General features: G+C 48.9%; 6 protein-coding genes across 6 annotated transcripts; 3 read left to right on the top strand and 3 right to left on the bottom strand.

The window, feature by feature from the left end:
- Positions 1–419: 419 nt before the first annotated feature.
- Positions 420–2,725, bottom strand: TREMEDRAFT_70257 (uncharacterized protein; the record flags this gene model as incomplete). The annotated part of the gene is made up of 10 exons (XM_007007911.1): positions 420–1,018; positions 1,159–1,422; positions 1,612–1,830; positions 1,931–2,069; positions 2,123–2,156; positions 2,229–2,276; positions 2,320–2,331; positions 2,375–2,413; positions 2,535–2,664; positions 2,710–2,725. The coding sequence occupies 10 exons, from the start codon at positions 2,723–2,725 to the stop codon at positions 420–422; spliced, it is 1,500 nt and encodes a 499-aa protein (XP_007007973.1).
- Positions 2,726–3,038: 313 nt separating this feature from the next.
- On the top strand, positions 3,039–5,023 carry TREMEDRAFT_65719 (uncharacterized protein; the record flags this gene model as incomplete). Its single annotated transcript, XM_007007833.1, has 5 exons — positions 3,039–3,179; positions 3,223–3,300; positions 3,349–3,695; positions 3,875–4,410; positions 4,929–5,023. 5 exons carry the CDS (start codon positions 3,039–3,041, stop codon positions 5,021–5,023), a joined length of 1,197 nt encoding a protein of 398 aa, XP_007007895.1.
- A 6,771-nt stretch (positions 5,024–11,794) lies between these two features.
- Positions 11,795–15,469, bottom strand: TREMEDRAFT_74816 (uncharacterized protein; the record flags this gene model as incomplete). The annotated part of the gene is made up of 7 exons (XM_007007910.1): positions 11,795–12,266; positions 12,531–13,135; positions 13,362–13,699; positions 13,837–14,205; positions 14,253–15,046; positions 15,234–15,343; positions 15,381–15,469. The coding sequence occupies 7 exons, from the start codon at positions 15,467–15,469 to the stop codon at positions 12,106–12,108; spliced, it is 2,466 nt and encodes an 821-aa protein (XP_007007972.1). The 3' UTR covers positions 11,795–12,105.
- Positions 15,470–16,034: 565 nt separating this feature from the next.
- On the top strand, positions 16,035–18,687 carry TREMEDRAFT_65716 (uncharacterized protein; the record flags this gene model as incomplete). Its single annotated transcript, XM_007007832.1, has 5 exons — positions 16,035–16,136; positions 16,174–16,385; positions 16,456–16,481; positions 16,609–18,315; positions 18,614–18,687. The coding sequence occupies 5 exons, from the start codon at positions 16,035–16,037 to the stop codon at positions 18,685–18,687; spliced, it is 2,121 nt and encodes a 706-aa protein (XP_007007894.1).
- Positions 18,688–18,946: 259 nt separating this feature from the next.
- Positions 18,947–21,233, bottom strand: TREMEDRAFT_45844 (uncharacterized protein). The gene is made up of 5 exons (XM_007007825.1): positions 20,954–21,233; positions 20,578–20,801; positions 20,179–20,293; positions 19,717–19,816; positions 18,947–19,329 (listed from the first exon to the last, which is right to left on the bottom strand). The coding sequence occupies exons 1-5, from the start codon at positions 21,190–21,192 to the stop codon at positions 19,000–19,002; spliced, it is 1,008 nt and encodes a 335-aa protein (XP_007007887.1). The 5' UTR covers positions 21,193–21,233; the 3' UTR covers positions 18,947–18,999.
- A 480-nt stretch (positions 21,234–21,713) lies between these two features.
- TREMEDRAFT_65714 (uncharacterized protein) lies at positions 21,714–23,775 on the top strand (the record flags this gene model as incomplete). Its single annotated transcript, XM_007007831.1, has 5 exons — positions 21,714–22,266; positions 22,312–22,791; positions 22,836–22,917; positions 23,026–23,186; positions 23,343–23,775. Coding segments are annotated over 5 exons (1,709 nt in total), but the record flags the coding sequence as incomplete, so codon positions are not given.
- Between the last annotated feature and the right edge of the window lie 30 nt (positions 23,776–23,805).

Raw genomic sequence — 23,805 nt, 5'->3', positions numbered from 1 at the left:
TGACTATTGACTCTACAAGTCTTCGACTTTCAAAAGTGGTCTTATCTGATTAATTCAGGGTCATGCTTCCCACCTGAATGTAAGAGGGTACAAGCGAATAAACGACAAAAATGAGGGAAAGGGGAAAAGAGGAAATATGTATGCATATATATCATTTTCATCTTGACGTGTCTAACGTCTATCACCCCTTCTCATCTCTTCTATTCATAATGTTCTGTCCGATCGACTGGAGCCTATCCATGACGCATGGACCGATTCAAGTTCATCTCTGGTCAAAATGTCATAACCCCCACTTCATGTCCGCACCTCTCACATAAACCCCCTGCACTGAACGATGAACCTACCATCTCAATTCTACACCATCTCATACACCAGTTTACCACTTTTCGTAAATCGCGCAACTCGTAAAGGGACACAGGTCACAATAACAAATCCCCCATTGATCCACCATTCGTCGACCCCACGTTTCCTCCCCAAAGCGTATCAGCAGCTTTCTGTTTCTCCATCTCTCTTATCGTTTTACCACCCGTCCCAGCCCCACCTCCCATTGTCATCCCAACACCTTTACCCCCTCCCGACACGGGGGTGGAGATGGAAGATAACGAAGCGGCAAACAGATCGTCGAACGTGTCTTTTGTCTGAGTGGGTTTAGGTGGGTTACCAGGTTTGGTCATTCCCATACCTTGACCGGAAGACATTTTCATTCCCATGCCCGCTCCCATTGAAGTACCAGGATTGAGAGGACCAGAAGGAGACTTGGAGAAGCCGGAGTTGAGGGACACGGCGGTATTCGGCTTGAGAGGGTTTAAAGAAGTATTGGAATTCACGCCGCTCAAAGGGGTGGGGAGAGGAGTGGGAAGTACGTTTGCTTGGCCCATGGGTGATTTAAAAGCGAGAGATACGGATGGAGTGGGGATTGAGGGGGCAGGGGTGGAGTCGAGCAGGTCGAATAGGTTGGTGTTGACGGGTTGGTTTACGGATTGAGTAACAGGGGCCTGTTGGAAATCGTCAAAATCGTCTAGGAGTGAGCTTCCACCGTGATCTCAAACCGCTCACGCAGAGGCACTTGGCACTCAAATAAAGGAGTATATCCAACCATTCCAAAGAGGAGATGCACGGATGACATAGTTTTGACCGAGAAAACATCTTCCCACTCACCATCCATTGACGCAGAGGGTTTCAGCCCTGGAGCAGGGTCATCATCAGCGAAATCAAACAGATTCACTTCCTTCTCCGGCTTCTTCTCTTCTTTCTTGGGAGGGGGTGTAGGTTTGGTTTCAGCTCGGACGCTACCACCTCCTCTTCGGGTTTCTTGCGAGGCGGCACGATGGGGACGTTCCCGGGGTTCATCGGCGAAATCGTCGGCGCCTTCGTATTCGTCATACGACTGTCGGCGTGCCGAATTGCGTGACGGGCGGTGGTCTGGGATCAGTACGATTGGTCTCGATACTTGCGCGGATGCACTGATGTACGTGCAGGGGTTGGTGATAAAGTGGGAGGGTGAGAAGAAAGCTCAACGCCAGAAGCAGCAAAAGCAAGATCATCAAGTGTATGGGAAACAAAGGGCCGATGTAGCTAACGAGGGGACAAAACGGGGAATCTTGAACTCACCACCGTCATACCCTCTTCCGACCGAACTACTCCCTCCCCCACCAAGCACATCGCTCCCGAACCCACCATATCTATTCCCGGTGGAAGTCACAAAACTCATCCCACCGTCGTTTCCTGTCCCTTGATACTTCGTCTTGTTGGCTTTGGCTTTCCGTCTCTCTTGTCTTATCCGGTCGACGTCTGCTAGAAGCGCAGCCAGTTCTTGAGCTCGATTACGGACTGGGCGTCAGATTGCGTCATGAATTCGACGTGGGTGACTGCAAAGAGAGCAGGATAGGTATGATGGGAAGATGGATCAGGAATGAGGACTGCAACTAACCATTGATCCCTTGATCTTTACCCTTCTCATCAATGTAATGGAAATTCCTCAACATTTTGATAGTGGAGATATGCGCTCTGGAATCGTCTACAACTCTTTCCGATCCGTTCTTGACCAGAAATTCCAAAAGGGTCATGGCCTGAGTTCAGCCCGGCTTGTGATGGGCGTGATTTGAGCTTGTCAGGAACTGACCTTGTAGATTTGACGCCATTCACGAGCTTCTTTCCTGTTTTGTGAGCTTGTGTAATGTGACATACCGAGGGAGGAAATTGATGGAAAGTAAGGACAAATGACTCACTCCATGAACCTGGAGTAAATGGTAGGCATGATTTCGTTGAACTGGGAGCTGCGAGGTGAGTTCCTATGTGATGGAGATAGAAGAATCTGACAAGTTGTGTGTTCTAAATATCAGCTGTGAGACGAGTGCGGAAGAGAACGACCTACCCATCGGCTATTTGTTGCATCAAAGTGGAAGAAGCGCCCCTTTTTGATCAGCTCTTGTCGTCGGGTTCGTCAACGAGGCGGGTGACAGCTGCAGGCGGGGGTATAGATACAAGTGGGTGAGAGGGAGAGTGAGAGAGATACGAGAGAGATGACCACTCACCATGGATCATCGTTTGTGGCTTCCCTCACCTTTGCCTCCATCTCACTCACGTTCAACACTGCGTTCTTGGCTTGAGTGTAGTACGTCTTGAGGTCGTACATTGTGAGCTGAGAAGCTTCTTTCGCCAGTTCTGAGGGTGAGTGGTTGTTGGTGGCTCTCAGTGTATACTACTCACTCTCTATATAATCCATCTTGATAGTGTTGTGTGTTGTATGATGTATGTATGAGAAGAGTGAAGAGTGTATGCAATGTATGGTTGAGAGGGGCGGACACGAGGGGGGGGGAAGTGCCACACTGTCATCTCTTACTCGGCGATATGTCATAACCCCGACTGCCCCATGGGGTAAACCACGTGACCCTTCCATCCCACCCCACCTCGTCGTCAGGTTTCTCTCACCACCACTAACTTACTCACAACCACTCTCCATCTACTGTACGAATACTATTGCCCCTTATACCTCCTCTGCCTGCTTGCCTGTCTACTTGTCTGCCCAATAACCCACCATGTCACGTACGAAACAAAGAGTACATCCTCCTCCCAACCCACCTGCCAAATACTGGCCTGCAGACACGCAACACAAATCATGTCCAAATTGTAAACTACCCGCTCCATGGGTCAGGTTCAGAGAAGTCGTCCCTCCTACCGTGAGTTTCATCTTCGTGTACACTCGCCTGACTGAATCTTCAGCCAACCTCTGGTCTCTGTACCATGTGTCAAGATCCCAATAGAGAGTTGAGATATTGGATGAAAATGAGGAAAGCCATGGTGAGTGAAATCGATCGTTTTATAAACCTGAGATGGACTGATCAATAGCGAACAAACATCCATAACGCACGTCTCAAGGTGATAGCCGCTAATGCTGGTAGAGAAATATTCCCTATTCAAGCAGGTTCATCAGGATCAAGCATTTCTAATAATTCACAATTAAACACTGTTCAACCTCCAACTGGATTAAGAATGCCTCCACCTCATATCCTTCCCCCTGAACTACCACCTACGTTGACCATGAACCAAATGAATATGATCCCCCCGGCTTTGAGACCTCATTTGAATTATCAGCCTCCGATAGGGTCGAATGATACTTCAGACCGTCCACTTGACGTCCCTCATGTAGCTCAGGTTTTGCGTCAGATGATGGAACCTCTGAGATCCATGTCATGGTGAGTGGATCATCTATCTTTCGTTATTGGATTCGCCCTCTCACCTTTCGACCAAGAGACTCATCCCTCCATCCCTCTCACTCCCTACCGTCCGATTAAGACAAAAGTCTGCCTACGATCATTCAGCAGATGTCTTCTTTTCGGGGTCAAAGCGAGAGCTGAGTGTGCGTTGACTACAGGTTGAAACTCAACTACCGTTTCTCAGTCGGTGCACATTTACCACAATTATCTATCTACAATCATTATCTCTCTTTCCTCCTATATGAAACTCAATCGCAACAACCACAACAACAGTCCAACCCCAACCCTCAAGTCACTCCCCCCATCCCTCAGGCGATATCAGGAGTACACTTCGTAAAGCTCATCAGTCAGATTTGGCCAGGGACGGCGTTGTTAAGGGAGAATTTCACAGTGTTGGGGTTGGAAAGGATTGATGGTGAAGGTGTAGTCGGGGCTGGTGTAGGGGAAGGAATCAATGGAGGTGATCCAAGTGTGATCTTGGGTAATGTCCCACAAGGGATGAACACCAACATGACCATGGGGGTGAGTACGATGAACGTACCTGGGAATGGGATGCCGAATGGGATACAAGGATCGAGCAGAAGTTCTCCTGTCGGGGTGAACGGAATAGGTGGAAGTAATGGTGAGCAAGGTGGAAGAGGGAGTAAGTCTGTGCCGATGAAGAGGGGTAGTTCGTCGACTTTCATTACACCTGGTGAGTCTTCCTACCTTCTGAATTAATTCTTTGCTATCCCACCTCATCAAAGCTTCAGCCCTTTTGATGTGTCCTAATTTATCTGATACTCTTCCCTCTACTACTGCCCAATACACATGATCTCTCTCGCCCTTTTCCCTAAATGTCTTCTTATATGGCCTCCCAGAACACCGCGCTCCGCGCAGTATCTATCCACCCAAGTCCAATCTCCACACTACCTGCACGTGCCCCACATCGACTAGCCACTATTCAACTTCATACGACATACTTCCCAGTTGATAGATACCTTCGTCCTATCGGGTCAGTGTCAAACTGGCCAGAACTAGTAATTGGGTCAGACAGCAACCACTCCATTTCATATTCGTTCATCACACATAGATCTTCGTCTCGTATATGTATCGGACAAGGATTCTTCATTCCAGAAATGATTATTTGAGAATCTTCATCTCATACATCCCACACTCTGACAAACACACCCGGACAAACTCATCAAAACTCCCTTGTCGCTGATGAACCAGACCAATCAACACCTACGAAACAAATCCCCATCATCCGACCACCGAAGTTTATAGTACCAAAAGGTACCATCCATCTTTCCTCGCCTAGACCGTAAGGATTTGGTTTCGTCACTTTGATTTACTCTAATTCGTCGTCTATACCACCAACTGTGGTTTATCGTTTATAAAGTATTCAACTTTTAATCCAGGATCACGAAATGACGCTTTATTGTTTACATGTCCATATACCATGAACACATGTTTTCATCCATTCTCGAGACAAAAAGTCCTCATGTATTGTTTGATATTTTCATTCCAAGACTTTTACAAATTTCTCTTGTATTTCATGACAAATGACCAAGAAATTGAATTAACATGTTGTTACAATATTGTTGGTTGTTCGTTGCGCGTTTTCTCATTCATCGTTTGTCGTTCCTTATTCGTCGTTCGTCGTTCGTTACTCGTTACTCGTTGGTCGGAACATTTCAATGAGACAATAATGGGAAAAACGTTGTCACTCTTTTCCTCTGACAATTTGTTCAAAACTTCTACAGTATTCGACTTCTATTCACTTTTCCTCTCATTCATCTAGAATACAAGTAATTATTTTTCATCTTTTCTTCTCTTTGTGACAAATATGACAAACATGACATATTGTCAACTACCATTCCATCTTTTCTTCTCCCCTCTTTCTGACTGATACGACATACTGACATCCAACGTGATACCACGATCAGTACCAAATACCAATACTTGTACCCTGACTTTAAAACCTCATTATTAAGTTTACATTGAATCTTAGGACCTTTGGACGAGTTCATGATTCCCCCTGTTGGGTATTCTATTATGACACTCCCACTCCCACTCCCACTCAGGTTTACAGATCATGACACCCCCACTCACACCCAATACTCATGGTTAGATTCGTTGGCATCAAGACTGATGAACATGTCAAAGGAATGGAATTGCTTCATAAGAAATAAGATGAGATTAGATCGAAAGGACGGTTTGAAAATACATACATGTAACATGTAAGGTTACGAGGGTACTTGAAAATGCTTTAAATCTACTATAATAAAAGAAGATGTCGAGACAACTTGCGAGACAAACCACGTGGGAGTCGCGTGCGCGCGAACAGGGGGAGTCGCGAGCAGGGGGGAGTCGCGAGCAGGGGGATCGCGAGCAGGGGGATCGCGAGCAGGGGGATCGCCGGGGGGAACGGTGGGGGGAACGGTGGGGGGAACGGTGAGGGGAACGGTGAGGGGAACGGTGAGGGGGAAAGCAGATTTGAACCGAGTTTTCGGTTGCTCAAAATCCCCTAAATAGGGGGTCCGGCCAGCCAAATTCGACTTTTTTTTCGTTTTCTCGCGTTTTTTCGCGCTCAGGGGGTTCCGTCACATGTAACCTGCTCCACTGACTTCTCTGCCACCTATAGGGGAGAAGAATTCGGACGTCCCCGGTCCACGTGCACCTTTACACATTATTGTTTCTCGACCATTCACGGGACTCTCCGAGGCGACTCGCATCCCCGTTCACACTGTGCACTTTTACACCGTTATCGCAACCATTCACGGGGCTCTCCGAGGCGACTCGCATCCCCGTTCACACCGTGCACTTTTACACCCGCATTTCACGCTGGCTCTCCCGGGGCTCTCCGAGGCGACTCGCATCCCCGTTCACACCGTGCACTTTTACACCCGCATTTCACGCTGGCTCTCCCGGGGCTCTCCAAGGTAACTCGCTCCCCTGTTCACATCGTGCACTTCTATACTTTTATTCTCTGCCCGTGAGTTATCATTTATTGTGCCAAAGACTCTACACTTACATGAGAAATGACCTCAAATCCCGAAACCACTGTCACCCTGCAGGGGCTGACAAGACGACAATTAGCTCAACGTGCTCGGCGCGAGCGGGAAAGGGGCACAAGGGATCTACCAGAACCCGCAGATCCAAACATCTCAGGTCCAACCAGAAGGGAACTTGGACAACGGTCCAGGCGGGAGCGCGAAGGGGTCAATTCACACTGCCTTGCTCGACAAGACTACAATGATGGAACACCAGTACATCAATTTGGCCGCTGTGAAGTTCCCTGTCCTAAGTGTGGTGCATTACACTGGCTTCAGGAACGTGCTCTCAACCTCGCAGCTGGAGGGGAACGCTCAACCTTGGCCAATCCCCTTTTCTCCTCCTGTTGCTTGAATGGGGCTGTACAACTCCCACTTCCGTTGGACCCCCCACTCGAATTACGTGATCTTTTAACAGATCAGACACATCGTAGGCTGGCTTTACCTCAATGAATTCAGCGCTGATTATGACCAGAAGGAAAGCTCCGACGTGAGCAGCTCCGAAATTACAATAATTCTCTTGCTTTCACCTCAATGGGTGTTGATAAGCAAGACATGCAAGTTTGGGGACCTCAAGGGATTTACACCTTTCGTATTGGTGGACGAGCGTACCACCAAATCGGGTCATTACTTCCTGAAGCCGGCAAACAGCCCCGATTTGCTCAAGTCTTCCTGGCGGGTCTGTCCGAAGCAGAACAGGCTGCTCAGCGAAACATCCACATCCGAGGGAGAGGTGAAGAGGGTGTTCTGACCCGCCTGGCTCAAATGATAGAGAGGGTGAACCCCTACTATGCTGCTTTCAAGACTTTCCGGGACCGAGACAGGGAATCTGAAGAGGACACACCGATTCTGTATCTTACGGTTCTAAATCCTGTGCAAAACGACCCTCGCCGATACAACCGACCTACGTCAGATGAAGTTGCATGTGTATATGTTGCCGATGAGAATGAACCATCCCCGGGTCGTCACATTCAAGTTTATCTGCGAGGTGGTGGGGTTCGCAACATTAGTGAACTTCACTCAGCATACCTTCCCCTGCACTTCACGCTCATCTACCCACACGGCGAGCCCGGCTGGCATCCAAAAATTCCGTTAGCAGGACAACCATTGGTTGAGAATGAGGAGTTTAGGGGGGATGATGAGATCACTGATGGCAATGCAGGGGATGGGGGTTTGGCAGAAGACATTCGGAGGACTGGGCGTGCTGGATCAAAGCGAGTTACTCAAGCACAGTATGCGACTTATTACCTGTTCAAACGCAACAACAATTTCAATACTGCCCTCTACTGTGGACGACTCTTTCAGGAATTATTGGTTGATCAGTGGGCCCAGACCGAATCAAACCGTCTGCGATGGATCCGAGAGAATCAAACCACTCTCCGAGCTGAATCTTACAAGGGATTGGTGGACGCAGTTGATGCTGGGATTCCTTTGGTTGATGTAGGAAAAAAAGTGGTGCTCCCCTCAACCTTTGCCGGGTCCCCACGTCAGATGCACGCCCTGTACCAGGACGCCATGGCTATTGTCTCACACGTGACAAAGCCTGACCTATTTGTAACAATCACCTGCAATCCCACTTGGCCGGAGATCACTCAGGAGTTGGAACCAGGACAGACAGCCCAAGATCGCCCCGATTTGGTCTCAAGAGTGTTTGCACTCAAGCTTGACGCTATGCTGAACGAGTTTTTCAAATTGGGAGTATTGGGAAAGGTGAGCTCCATTGATCATTTCCTGCTGAGAGTTTACTGATCTGAAGGTGGTTGCAAGGATCTGGGTGATCGAATTTCAAAAACGGGGGCTTCCGCATTGTCATCTGCTCATGTGCCTGGCACCAGATGATAAGCCTCGCACACCCGCCGATGTTGACAAGATTGTATGTGCTGAACTCCCCTGTGAGGAGACTCAGCCTGTGCTTTTCAAGGTTGTTACGTCATGTATGCTGCATACCTGTAGTGATCGATGCCAAGCCCAGATGCGTCGTGATGGCCGATGTTCAAAGAAGTTCCCCTGGGCTTTTCAACCGGAGACAACAATGGAACAGGATGGTTACCCTATTTACCGAAGACGAGATAATGGGCGGTCATGGACAAAGAACCGCATAACATACACCAATCAACACGTGGTTCCCTACAATCCCTATTTATCGGCTCGATTTAATGCACACATCAATGTAGAGGTTTGCACTTCAATCAGTGCAGTGAAGTATATGTTCAAATATGTTTACAAGGGACATGATCGAGCAAATGTGGCGGTGGTTCCCAATCAAGTGGATCTTGATGAGATCAACCGCTACATTGATGCACGCTGGGTTTCTGCCTCTGAGGGTGAGTCATAGTTCAATTTTACTGCTTAGCTAATATGCCATCAGCTGTTTGGCGCCTTAGCGGTAATCCCATGCATGGCCATTTTCCTCCTGTGGAACGACTTCAGCTCCATCTACCAGATGAAGATCAAGTGCAATTTGTGCCTGAAGAGGAACGTGCAAATCTGCCACAGGAACTTCAGCGGAACAGTCGATTACTGGGATACTTCAAAGCTTGCGAGACCTATTCAGAGTTGCTCCGTGACAAGATATATGCCGACATACCAGAATTACTTTGTTGGCACACTACGGAACGTGCTTGGAAGCCTCGGAAACGTGGAACAGCTATTGGGAGAGTGTACTTTGCGGGTCCTCAATCTGGGGAGCTCTATTATCTGCGACTTCTGCTCTATCATGTTCCCTGCCCGACATCTTTTGAAAGTCTCCGTACTGTTGATCATACACTGCATCCGACCTTTCGAGCCGCCTGTGTTGCCCTTGGCCTACTTGATGACGATCGTGATCTGGATGAATGCCTTACCCAAGCTGCGACATATGCCTCAGGATCTCAGCTACGTCGACTATTTGTGATCATTTTGGTGGAAAATCAACCCTCCAGCCCGGCGGACCTGTGGGAGACACACTCAATGGCGTTGAGTGATGATTGTGTTCACCTGCTCCGGCAGAAGGGATGGATGGAGAACCCAAGTGTGGAGGAGCGGCTCTCCTACGCGTTACATCTCCTGGGGGGTCTGCTTGAAGAGAGGGGGAAGAGTCTGGCTGGGTGTTATCTTCCTGAACCAACAGTTGTGTTTCCGGAAGACAATGATAGTCGCATTATCAATGAAGAACTGGCTTACAACAGGGGTGAATTGCAACAAACCAGCACTGTCAACATGGCCATTGCCAATCCGGAACAGCAGACAGTTATCAACGACATAGTTCAGGCAGCCAGGGCTCGGACATCCGCGTGCTTTTTCCTTGATGGTCCAGGTGGTTGTGGCAAGACATTTGTGGAGAACACAGTAGCAGCGGTTTTGCGAGCGGAAGGTGACATTGTCTTGATGGTTGGATCTTCAGGTATATGTGCAATCCTTCTAAAGGGTGGCCGTACAGGTGAGCCATGTTTAGTTCATTGAGTGCAGAGTTGACACACAGCCCATTCCCGGTTCAAAATTCCAATCGACATTCATGGCGACTCCCAGTGCAGCATCTCAAAACAGAGTGAACTCGCAAAGCTGTTCTTGCGTACCAGGCTGATCATATGGGATGAGGCGCCTATGCAGCATCGACACTGTGCAGAGGCAGTAGAACGCATGCTGAGGGATGTGCGGGGATCTGAAGAGCCTTTTGGAGGGGCAGTAGTGGTATTTGCAGGAGACTTTCGACAGTGTTTGCCGGTGGTGCCAAAAGGGAGTCAAGCGCAGATCAAAAGCGCATGTTTGACCAGCTCACGTCTGTGGCAGAAGGTAAAACGGCTCAAACTTACTATCAACATGCGGCTCCAGAGTGCAGAGATGTCTGACATTGAGAGGGAGGAAGCAAGTGGGTTTGCGGAGTGGCTTCTCAGGGTAGGGGATGGTTTAGTAGATGGGGAACAGTCGGACGCTTTGAGAATACCTCCGGATTTGCGGGTGGAGTCGACAAACGAATTGCTGCAGCATGTCTATCCCAACCTGGCTCAGAGCTTTCCGACAACAGAAGCTGCTCTTCAGTACTTTGCAGACCGTGCAGTTCTTGCTCCAACCAACGCTGAAGTCGATGAGTTGAACAAGACCCTCCTTGGCGAGCTTAGTGGGGAATCTCGGACATACCTCAGTGCAGATTGGATCGTTGAGAATGATGGTGCTTTGAACCCGCGTGCTCGACCCTTGAATCAGCAACTCTGGCCAATTGAATATCTCAACTCAATCACAATTGGCGGATTCCCTCTTCACAAGACAATTGTAAAAGTTGGGGGAACAGTTCTTCTACTTCGTAACTTGGATCCAGCTGCAGGTCTTTGCAACGGTACTCGGATCTATGTGACACGTCTTCTACCAAATGTTATCGAGGGGTGCATTCTTGGGGGCGACTTCCATTCGAATAAGTGTTTCATCCCGCGTATCAAACTCGACACAGCAAAATCCTCTAACCTACCTTTCACCTTGCGTCGTAGTCAATTTCCCATACGAGTCGGTCTTGCTCTCACAATTAACAAGGCACAAGGGCAATCTCTCGCAACAGTCGGCTTATGTCTCTCAAAACCGGTATTTACCCATGGTCAGCTGTATGTTGGTCTCTCTCGCGCGCGCTTCAAGAATGGTCTCAAGGTTTTGCTGGAGGATTCAGAGGAGGGGAGAAGAGGTGAGACAAAGAATATTGTGTATAAGGATGTGCTCTTGGCAGCCAGGGCTGCTTAATATGTAATGTGTATAGGTTTGCAGTTTAGATTAGACTTATAGTGTGTAGTGTATATAGTGTAAGTAGCCTCCCACATGTTGGGAACTGGGGCGGAGGGAATTTAATTGTAGTGTCTGGGTGGTGGGGAACTGGGGCATATGCTATGCATGAACTTAGAAATTTGACTGCATGGTTCAACTAGGGAACTGGGGCATACACTAATTCATCTTAACCATTGGCAGTTGCTCCCGTGAATTTCACGGGTTGGAACACTAGTCTTAAAGTTCCAAAAGATGATATATAATCCTTCACTACATTACACTATACTACATATTTGCTTGGTCGAGCAAGAAACCAAAAGAGATCAAATTTGTCACATCCAGCCATCAAAAGTTGTTGTGAAATATCACCATCTTCATGACTTCTCACCTTTCTACTCACTTACATCCAAGACGACTATTCTATCTCCACTCGTCTTTACTCACCTTCAGGGCCTATCTCAATTTAATCACTCCACCACAAAACATGTCTCACCTACTGCCCACGACAATCTCCTCAGCCCCGCCAAAGTTTTGTCGACGATGAAATGGGTGCAATAAGTAGAAAATTGTCGAAAGGCAAGCGAAAAGACAGACAATTCACGATAGGGGCAGGAAAGAGATACACCCCGTCACGTCCCATCGAAACTGATTCTCACATCACCCCATTGACCCAGGACGGCAACTTGACTACCTCTCCCAGCACCGGATAATATACTGGGTATGGTTTCGTTACCTATACCCCAGAACGATACACCGGAGAGGAGTGTGGAACCGGGGAATGAGGTAGAGCCTGGGGGTTAGCCCAGGGACGATAGTTTGCCGAGAGACCAGTGATACACGGTGGTACTCGGTAGTAGAAAAACAGGTGGGTCACGGGGAGTATCAAGAGATAAAATGGCCTGAGCGCATGGGAAAGCGAAGAGATACCGTCCAGAGAGCAGGGGGAGATGGGCGAGATGGATACAGGGTCAAGTAACAACATGAGAGATGTTGGAAGGGACAAAAGTAACGGTTGTGTGAAAAGTGTCATCGGAATCAACACTTCATGACTCACCCGTCGACCCCAAAGAATCCCCAAAGCCAACTTCATCAAACAAACTCCCCTTTTGTACCTCCACAGGTCCATACAAAACCTTTCTCACTCTATCCAACCCTAAAGCATCGTCATATATCCCTTTTATCGGAAGAGGTAATCTAACATCCCCCCAAGCATTCTTCACCACCCAAGGACCGACGTAATTAGGAGAGAGAGAGAGCGAGACATCTCCTGCGCCAGTGGCGGCTAAAGCGGAAAGACCCGTCTGTGGAGGTTGAGAGAGATAAGAAATGGTCAACGATCCGGCGTCAGTGACGAATGTGGTGTTGTATATGTATGGAGGTGAACGGCGGATGGGAATGAAGGAACCTCTTCTCGATGGGTTGTGTATAATTTTGGACTGGTCACGGGGAGAGTTGGGTTTGAGTTGTCGACGATCTGAAGTGGAGTTGGATTGTGAAGATAGGGCCGGGTCAGAGGAGGAAGATGAGGAAGAAGAAGTTAGGGAAGAGGACGATGTGGAAGATGTGTCGGTGGGATCTTCAGTATCGAGAAAAGGAGACACGTTGAAAGTGGCGGTGGATGGAGGTGTGGTGAGGTAGACATCGGCCGTGATGGATCCGCTGATGAGTCAGTTCAGTTCTCAAGTATTCCTCAAGTATTATCAAGCGGACGCAAGATGGACATGGGCTTCAAGAAAGAGGTAGACAGCGACAAAAGCGTCTCCACCAAGGAAGTCGAAAGGCATACGGACCAGGGGAAGGTACTCGGGAAGAGAGAGAGACCATGGACAGAAACGGAGAGAGACAAGATCGTGAAGTGCACGTAGCAAATATGGAGTTCACTCACTCGGTAACGTTGATGGCCAGCGTCTCACTGACATTCCAACTCCCATGCACGCAATTCTCAGCGGCGTAAAGATATGCGCTTCTGGCGGATAAACCATTCACGTACACACCACCCCTTCGAGTCGTCACATTCCACACACCGAACTGAGCCGATGTGAATAGATTACCCATTCGGATGGACATGTGGTCGACATCCACCATGAAAGACGGTATTGAGATTGGAGAGGGTGAGGAAGAAAGAGCAGAAGGGGGTAAGCGGATGATTATTTCGAATGTGGGTAGCTGAGTAGGATCAAGCATGTAGGCGGTGGAGATTTTACCGTCGGAAAGGATGGGGGACTGGGTGTTAGCATAATGGTGGGACAGAGTTGTGTAGACGGATTGATCCAGGCGGGTATATACAAAGGGCGAGTTTGTGGGAAAAGAGGAAGGGGAGAGGTTCAATTGGGTATGGAGAGGGGGAAAGGAAAACTCACGTATACACCCACACCCTTACCTCCTCCATCTACTGCCATCTCGCAGACCCTGACGATAGAATTGGCCTCTTGAGGTCCAGGATAACGCATCACGACATCCACTCTGATGGTACTTTCGTTCCCACCTTGAACCACTGCCACAGGGGCATCCGATCCTACAAACTCTACCGTTCCCCATGACGCTAAACCACGAGACAGGACGAAAAAGTCATACGGCAAGTTGGTTTGGTTGAGTGGGAAGTAGAAGGTGGTGCTTAGTACTTTTGAGTTGGGATATGGTCTTGACAGTGTAAGAAGAGGATCGGAAGTGTTGAGAGGAAGAAGAGTGTGACAAGTTGTAAAGTGACCATCGGTGAGTGAAGGGCCGTCCTGATTGTCAGTCACGAGTAAAAAGGAAGAATATATTTTTTACCTACCCTATCATCAACCCATGTTAAGTTTGACGATCCATCCGTTGACCATTGAGTATCTGCCTTTCTGCTATTATCTCTATAAGGTGAGAAAGCCACTGGTGGAGGTCTTTGATGTCTACCTGAACCAACTTTTAATCCCACCAAAAGCCCTAAGAGTAGAGCTAGACCAACAACGACCAATGTGACAACTGCGATGATCCACCATTTGTATCTTTTCAAAAAGGTCATAAACCTTCGTTTCTTTTTCTTTTCTGATATTAATTGAGTAGAAGATGAGGTATGGATTCGTATAGTGGATTGAGTTGGTAAAGGGAGAGATCGACTGGAAGACATTCGAGTGGTCTCATCTCTGATATGTGGATTGAGAGGGTCTGAAATGGTAGGTTGAGTGATAGACCTTCTGGATGTCTGTCGTATGGGAGGATCTGATCGATGTGGGTCGTAAGGAGGTAAATGTTCATCATGACTGCTCAGTCGAGAAGGGAAGAGGGAAAGGTCGGAACCGAAGGGATAACCAAAAGTCGTGTTTCGATCCGAGGATGTCAAGTCGGAAGGAGGATGAGGGAGGGAGGAGGTGGAGGCTGTGGGGGTGATGAAGAGGTTCGGATCTTTATCGTCATCGGGTGGAATGATCATTAGACGAGTGAGAGGGGGGTTGTATAGAGGTAAGAGGGTATGAGGTGGTTGTAAGAAGGTTTGAGCGAGGAGGGCGAAGGGGAGGCGGTGAGAGGGAAGGAAATGCGCGCCTATTTCCGGCTTCGTGAACCGCGCTGCGAGTAAACGCGCGCCTAGCACAACTTAGGTCAGTAGGACCAAAATGTGACCTTTCTTACGTTCTAATCAACCATGTCCCCTCCAAACCATTCAAGCAAAGACATGGGGAGGAGACCCAGCGGCATTGTCAAGCGGGCAATGGGTCTAGGTATAAACATAGTCACATGGTATCGGGCACCAAGCAGCCAGCAACTAGCAGCTAACACTCACCTACACAGAGCTCTGACAGCCGATGAATAGTCAAACTCGAATGTCTGCAAGTCTTAACATCAGGTCTGGATCTTGGACTGAATATCTCATCAGCTTGACCGGGCCGACCACTGATCCAGGTAGATTTCTGATATGATCAACACACACGCGAGGGGAACTGTAAGTTCACAGACGACCACATGGTTCCCATACGTCTTCTCCGGATCGCAAGAAATTATCCACTCCCTTCGTACCATGAGGGCTTCAGGCGCCAAATCCTACTCTGGGCACCGGTGTTGATGGTACAAACTAGACTATAACGATGGGATGGGGGTCGGAAACCCTCGGTACTGGCTACTCGAATGGGTGGAGGATTTAGTATCGACCATGGTGTTGTGATATAGGAAAGATACTTTAGGTGAGCCCTCATTCCCTTCCACATACGCCCTCTTTACCCACCTTCTCTTCAGTACATACTCCCTCGGAACCATCATCATCCTCGTGTCTTGTCGCAGCAGTGTAAACACGCTACAGTATACGGGGTCTATCACGCCATCGCGGTATCTAGCTTCTTCTGGACATGATGGGAAGATTATTCGATATCGTACTACAGTCCTTTTCTTCTCTTCTTTTTTCCCTTCTCCGCTCTTCACTTCACTGCTCCTCTCTTCTCTCGACTTACCTCACAATCGTCTCAAGACTCTGCTTCCATCGTCATTTTTCAATTTATATTGGCAATCATACCCGATACAACAGCCTTAGCTTCTCGCATGATCTATACCCCAGTGTTCTCTACTTAGCAGAGTAACAATCCATATCACGATGACCTTGTCCATCTTCGACAAATGTATTTTCTACATTCCCCCGGGCCAGCGATACGTAGGTGATGTCAACGAAGAATCACATGTGAACACTCTCATACAAGTGAGTCTATCCTACAACACCACATGCTGATACGTAGACTCACAGAGGTTTCTTAATCCAACATGATCATCCCAAAGTGACCCACATTTTGGTGATAAGACGTAACTGGACAGTGGCGGACCTGGAGATAGTAGTAAGGAGTGAAATGATTAGAGGGAGGAGAGTTTTAGATCTTGATTGGATTGTGGATTGTATTGCTGCTGGTGTGCTTCTTGGTGAGGAGAAAGATTGGGGTGGACATTTGATACGGTGTGCTGTTCAACCCCTGTAGCTCGTTCCTACTGTTGCTAATATGTCGAGGATTTTAGCTGATCGTAAGACCGGGTAACGTCAGCAAGCCCGCTAGTGTGTCCCCTTCGCCCTCTTCCTTCCAAGACTGTCTCAATTCCGAATTGCTCTACGAACGTCTCACCTGCCAATGCCGCGAAGACTCATCCGGGGACAAATTTGGATTCTCAGTGCAGAACGGAAGATCTACATCACGGGATAAAGACATCTTCTCTTTCTTCCGACTCGAACCCGTCTCTACTAATCTGTACTCCTCAACTTCCCTTCACTTGCGGAGTGGCTTCTTTCAGCACTGGAGTGAAACCTAGGTTACCATACAGACCTAAGAAACTCATGTCCACCGACGGATCGACCTTTCTACCTCCCCTCCATTCATTACTTCTTCAAACGACCACATCGACGTTGGATCGTGAATCTCAAACACGGTGTCCACCAGATCCGTCTATCAAAGAACTTATCGACTCGACGCCCGACACACCCGCCTCACCCCAGTCTACCTCCACACCATCTTCGGCTGAACAGGTATCGTCGCAGGAAAACAAGCGCTTGTTCGTAGATGAATTTGGCGATCCTCGCAAGTTTTCAGTACACGGCACGACGTTCGAACGACGTACGTTGACCGCCCTCGTCCAACGGGGAGGAGGGGATTTGGTCGACGAGGAACAAGCAGATTACGCTGTGTTCCCGATCTCTCCCCGTGAGGTGACCCAGTCGAGGGATACTCCACAATCCGGGGATATGGTCCGGGGTAGTAGGACGAAGGCTGTATCGCACGAATGGCTCGAGGTGTGTTTGGAGAAGGGAAAGTTAGTGAGGCCGACGGATTTCTTACTTCCTTTTGATCGACTCAGTCTTGGTGGGTCACGTCAGGTATCGGTGCCGACTGGAAATGAGCAAATCTTGAATAGTCAACAACATGAAGAATGCCAGCAAACATCAGTCATTGTGTCGTGTGATAGCGGGGGTCATCTCACACCACCGGCTACACCCGTAAAATCAGTGGCAACAGCACTACATTCTCATCCTCTCATACCAGGCATCAGAATAACGCCGACGCTCTCCACTTTATTAACGAACCTCGACAGTGTCAAAATGACCAATGTGACAGAATGCGCATCGGTTTCATCCATCCTTTCGACAACCGAAACATCAGCTGCATCCGATAACGTGACACCTTCATCATCTACCAGTGAAACTCGTAGGGAGGATGTCGGTATCTTTGTCACTTCTTCTTCGTTGACCCACCGAGCTGAGCATGAACATACATCCCATCATCCCGCCGAGAGCAGTTCCTCCTTCACTCCCCTTGATCCTTCGAAAAGTTCGGAGAAAAGACCATCTCGTGTCGATTCACCCACCAAGAAATTCCGACCAAACGCTCCTAAATATCCCTCACTACCGACTATCTCCAAACGGCGTTTCGTCGATCTTGAAGTCCTGACATCGTCTGGAGATCTCAATCAAGATGCTTCCCAGGTGACTCCTCCTACTTGTCCTCAAGCTATGCGATCTGTGTCGACTGAACAGGATATGAGTGAGGAATCAACTCAATCAACAACCCCACCTGTTGTTTCTTCGGAGCCTTTCACTCCTATCGTACTTCCACCCGTTTCCCTGTCCCTATCTCGTGACCGTCCCATGTATTCTGATGTTCTTATGGGTCAAGCTCAAAGTCAAGCCCAAAGTCATGTGCGCACAGGTTTGGTCGTAGCAGAAGGCCAATCGGTCCTGGGTCTCGAGCAGGGCCGACCACAGATTAGTTTCAAGTTACGAGACGATCCAGTTGACAGTTCAAATCGTTGGCAGAGCAAGAGGCAAAACGATATCGGGTTGAAGGATGATAAAGAAGAAGGGTTCCGTCCAGAGAGACAGAATTTCATTATCCCTTCTCGTAAGTCATCTCTTCCTTGATCGTTTCTCGATTGACGAAACGGCCGATCGGGTGGTCGAGGACGTTCCCGTCGACGTAGCTCGAGATGGAATTGGAAAAGCGCGTTTGGTAGTTCGTTTTAATTGAAAAAAGCTACAACATTACCGTATTTATCTTTTTTTGTCATCCTACCAGAATGGAACAACGGCTCTTGCTCTCCAGGAAATACACGCGGGGATGGAGCTTGGTGGTGAGAAAGTACACGGAGGAACGGATGTTATTTGTGGATACATGCAACAGTAGGTTGGAGCATGTGAAGAGCCGAGGATCAAAGAAGGGGACATAGCTATTGGAATCGGTCTCGGTCTCCTCCCTCGTCCAAAGAGCGAGTGAGGTTTATGTGTAGAGAATTCACCCGGTGATGTCGGACAACGTATGATCAGTGATAAATTAGGCTTTGGAGTTGGACGAATAAATGGTTCTTGCATGTCCTGCTCGAGTGATATACTTATAGAGTACGAGTACGAGTATTCTTCACTATGTTATTCGCTTGATATCCCTTCGTTCATCGCCTTTCGATGCCGATGTCAAAGTCAACTTCGTATCCTCCCCATAATATAAATTTGACTGATCTTCGAATATCATGTAATTGACCAGTACAACATGATACACCATGTATATATTTTTATTTTATTCTTATTATTTTTATACAACCTCTTCAAAATCTTCATCTTCCATACCATCCATATCAACATCAACATCATCAACATCATCATCATCATCCAACATTTCTTCTTTACCCGTACCCTCTTTCCAAACATCTTTCAAAGTATACAAACCTGCATATTGACCATCTTTCACCACTTCCGCTATTTCTTCCAATACTTCACGTATGAAAGCGTCTGGTTGTTCCAGAGTCACACGTAGAGCTCGTATACCCCAATAAGGACGGTCTTTGAATAATGCGAACAGACGGTTGGTCAGATCTGAATGGGTGGTGCGGACGTACTTGTCTTTTTGAGCCGGACGGTTTACCTAGGGGTCAATCGGTGCTTCACTTGATTTGAGACTATCATATGATAGCGTATGATGGTTCCAGTATGATCTGGCAAGATGACATTTGCAGTGGGACTGCGACTCCTTGAACTGTGAATTGATCCAGTCGGTGGACGCGAGGGCTGTTACGTATCACGGAGAACGTAGTAGTGAGGTCGTGGAGAAAAGAAGGAAAGAGAGGGGGGGTATTTTCCCCCAATAGTTGAATTGAAATTGTGTATCGTGAGTTAAAGGTGTTGATTCCTGCGATAGAAGGGAAGAGCACGAGAAAATGGGAACAAAAAAAGGGTGGGTAAATTACAAAGAGTGGACGATAGCTATGCGAAGAATGGAGCGGAATGGAGTAAGACGATATATGACACCCACCAAACCTTTTCCAAACCCACTGGCAAGATTTTGATAACCAGAAGCCAATTGGTTCATCTCTGCTTGAGTTGCGTTTTCTTCCGTTACGTGGACGATGGGGCTGATGTCAGCGTTGGTACTGTACGATGATCAGAAATAACATGAGGGGCGGAATTACGTCTGATCGAAGGTTGTAGACGAGGCTGGGGATATGCGACTCGAACAGAGATAGTAGGGCTATACGAGGAATTGGGTAGTTATTCATACGTGTGATTCTCTCCAGGGAGGCTCGAGAAAGTTAGGTGGGAGATCAATGTACAATTGAGATGGTGTTCATTTGGGTGATGAAACTTGGAATCTGGACCACACAGTGTGATCATCGAAGTAGATGAGAACGTTGACCTTCCTCCCGTCGAGAGAGACGAGTGATATAGGATGGACATGAAGAAGTGGAGCCATGCAGAGAAGGGAGACTTCACTCACCGTCGACTCTGCTCAGTCTCCAACCTCCTCTGGGCCAAGATCTTGAGATATTTCTCGTTCCTCGTAGGGTTCACCGTGACTTCATGCTGGACGCGAGCTATCAAACGAGGGTAAGCTGGAGGTGAGCCATGAGTCGGGAACGACGAGTCTCATGCACGAGAGACCCCGGATGTACCCAATGTCGCAAAAAATCAGTCTTCCTCAAAGAGTCTCCATTCCACAACGAACAATAGATGCAATGTTCCCCGGGAGGATGAGAAACTATGCGGGAGAAGATGGTAGAGACGATCAAGCGTGGGTTACGACAAAGATCAGAAGAGCAGTCACGATAGGTCGGTGACTCTGTGAATAGGTTCATCCGTAGACCTAAAGAAAGAAGAAATACGATCCAAAACCCACCTCGATGCCGTCTCTTCTTCCCTGCCGCATGACCACTTTCTGACGAACCATTCCCACCACTCCCACTCCCATATTGTCTCAACGTCTCACTGAACGCCCACGTATTCCTCGAACGTTCTACAGGGATGTTGACATCGTACAAATCGGGGATAGGTGCGATGTTGGTCTCTTGAATGGCTGGATCAGTTTCGGGCAGACGGAGTGTCACTCTTGGGGGATTATAACTGTGTCTCAGTGAGAAGACTCTTTCACGACTGAGAGCTTCCCACTGAGGATTGAGATGAATAATATCGACCGAGAAAGTGCGCCTGTATCACTCAGAGAAGGCGGGGAAGGGAGATCAAAAGGAGTGTAAGATAGGTACCAAACGACTCACTTGCTATCCACCACCAAGCTACCCAGACAAATACCATCCTCTCGGACTTGCTCCCATCGTTCCAATAAGAACCGAGGTATTTTCACAGCCCAGACGTTGCTATTCGGCGCCATGGGTGAGATAGAGAGCGGTTCTTCATCATCTTGAGGGAAAGGCCAGGCCGCAGCGTGAGGGTTGTTTGAGGTTTTAAACGTCGAACGAGCTGCTGTGAAACCGGGCTCGGGTTTGGGAGTGGACATCTTTAGACTCGGAATGCACTGTTAGAAGGTAGAAAGGAGATATCGAAGGGGAGAATGAGGACGGATGGATGTAAACGCTGATGAAAAGTCAAGAAAGTGAGAAGAAAGGAGAAGTGAGAAATGTTAGGAACATTCCAACATCGTGACCGCAAGTTCGACGGAATTCAGCTCCTGTTCTCCACAGTAGTGGCCCAGCAAGTCTGAATTTGTAGGGTCGCGTGAAAGGGGGCCAGAAATGGGGGGGCACAAATAAACGAGACCGAATTTGTATAGTCGTGTCATTGTGATCGTACCCCCACGCGCCACGAGTGCTCTGTAGATATTACCGAGAAACTCAGGGGAACCCAGGAGAACAAACGTGGCACGCACGTGGCACTTGCTCACTGACTGGATCTGTCGATGACCACCTCCTCATTCCTCCTCCCTCCTCCCTCCTCCCTCCTTCCTCAACCCGCCTTCCTCATTCCTCGTTCCACAACCCCTCCAAGCAACTTCACCCACCACACCGTCAGTCCCGCATCATGTCTTCCGACAACGAGGACAAACTTCTCAAAGAGCTCCAAGCTATCCAGGACAACTCAATCATTGTCGATCCCACCGCATATTTGGCAGTCCCCACACTGCGACGCTACCAAGAGGTTTGGAAGCTCTTTGACCAATGGCTCGGCACCCTTGTGGAGTCCGGCTCCAACAACCTACTTCCTGGCTCACCCACCACCGCAAGCGAACTTCTCAATCCTTCCACCCCTCACATGCCTTCCAGAGCCTTCGCCTCCTTCCTTGAGTGGTGGGCATCTTACACCTCTGCCGCTTACTACAAACTCCCGCTAGTCAACACTGCCGTCACAATTATCGGGCGTCTCTTCCGCTATCTCGACCTCCACAAGCAGGACAAGCTTCCACGATTCACCAGGCTTTCGGTGTTCAGGCATATTCAGGGTGATATGGTCAAAGACAAGTTTCTCTTGCCCCAGAAGCGACACCGCTCCTTTACATCTCAAGGAGGAATGAAACAGCTAGCCCAAGCATTCTTCTCTCCCAAAGCGCAACATTCCTTACGAGCCAGATGGCAAGGTCTGTTTGTCATATCCGTGCTCCGCCTGACAGCACTTTGACCAGGATCCCTCTCGCCCGGCGACGCACAGCCTATCGATACCCTGGGCGTGAGGTACCAAGACTTTTTGCTATGCATCACACCAGCAGATGAACCTGACTCGCCTCCCACTCTCGCCCTCCGCCTCACCACCCTTCACGGCAAAAGAGACGCCTCCCGTGACAAGGAACATGTCTTGCTCGCGGAAAGCGAATTGTGGTCCTGCCCCGTCCATTGGCTCCTAGTCCTGGCCACTTTGGACGACACCCTCCCCTGTCCCCTGGACCTTCTGCTTCACTCCCGCAACTTTCCCGCTCCACGAGTCTTGCAATTTGGACGTGGCAACCTCGCAATATGTCAAAGTACACGCCAATCTGCTCGGTCATCTTGGACCGTTGGCTCGCTTTACAAGGTCATGACACGCACCTCCTTGATTGCCGGCTTTCCCTACGCCATCACACCATACGCCCTACGCCGGTCAATGGCCGTACACATGTTTGCATCTGGTGGGTACATCTTCACCTCGCAGTCGCACCACTGACTCTCCCAGGTGTGCCTCTGGCACAAATTTCAAAAAGGCTGGGCCAAACATTATGTCAGGAAGTGCTACGGCGTTACATTGGGGAATTCCCGTGAGTCACTTGAGCCATTCCGTCCCCACCGGCCTCACACCGCCACCGTTCCTCCACGGACACTGCTACCTCCCCACCAGGCTAAATGCAAGTGGCTGATTGTGGCAGAGCCACCGATATCACGGCTCATGTCCATGAGGCAGCTGATTCAGACGCCATAATAGCCATGGAACATTTGCTTCTTCACCCAAACATGCTGTCACTCGCGGCCCGAGCCCCAATCTCCCTATCCCCCGAGGGAATAGAGGCGATCCATGATGATGCTGAGTGTGAGTCGCATCTCCCATTCACCCCTATCCAGCTCATTACAACCGCTCTCTGCCGCCCACCCGCGTCCACTTTGACAAAGTCACACTCCCGTGCAAGGCTGTTCGGACATCCAACATTAGCACAGCATCCCAAGGGAGCTGGTCGCTGACAGTCAGACGTTGAGGAGCTCGAGAGACACAGATCTTTGCGACAGGATCTCCTTCAGGGAAGTGCCTACAAACAAGCCACTCCTGAGGCGCAAGCACAGATAAAACTCAGCTGGTCTCGACTTCGCGTGGTGTGGGGTCGAAAAAGCAGAGAAATCTTCAGGCAGGAGTGCTACAACTGGTTCCAAGCCCACGATCAAGAACGGCTTGTGATGCTATCCCAAGCCCTGGACAACCTACAAGACGAAGCTGCCTTGGACCAAATGCCAGATGTTATGTCAAGCACTGCGGACATTGTGGAATACGACCCCGAAGCGTTCGAATACGTTCTCCGCACCCATCGCCTACAATACGCCTCTGATTTCGCCAGTCTCGCTCAAGCAAGCTGCCAAGAAGAAACAGAGCTAGACGCGGACGACATAGACGCCATAGATGACGCAGAGTACCCCCTGGCTCCCACCCCTGCCCACGC

Source organism: Tremella mesenterica (genome assembly GCF_000271645.1).
Source record: "Tremella mesenterica DSM 1558 unplaced genomic scaffold TREMEscaffold_16, whole genome shotgun sequence".
Lineage (NCBI taxonomy): Eukaryota > Fungi > Basidiomycota > Tremellomycetes > Tremellales > Tremellaceae > Tremella > Tremella mesenterica.
The sequence above is the reverse complement of the archived record's forward strand: the minus strand, read 5'-3'. Positions and strand labels throughout refer to the sequence as shown.

Bases quoted from the DNA above. Each gene is read 5' to 3' on its own strand.
- TREMEDRAFT_45844 (XM_007007825.1), bottom strand. From the start codon at position 21,192: ATGTCCACTCCCAAACCCGAGCCCGGTTTCACAGCAGCTCGTTCGACG. The intron at 20,294-20,577 runs GTGGGTTTTGGA...GCTCACCTCCAG, and splicing joins GAAGAAGAGACGGCATCGAG to CTTACCCTCGTTTGATAGCT. The intron at 19,817-20,178 runs GTGAGTGAAGTC...CGCTGACATCAG, and splicing joins GAGACTGAGCAGAGTCGACG to CCCCATCGTCCACGTAACGG.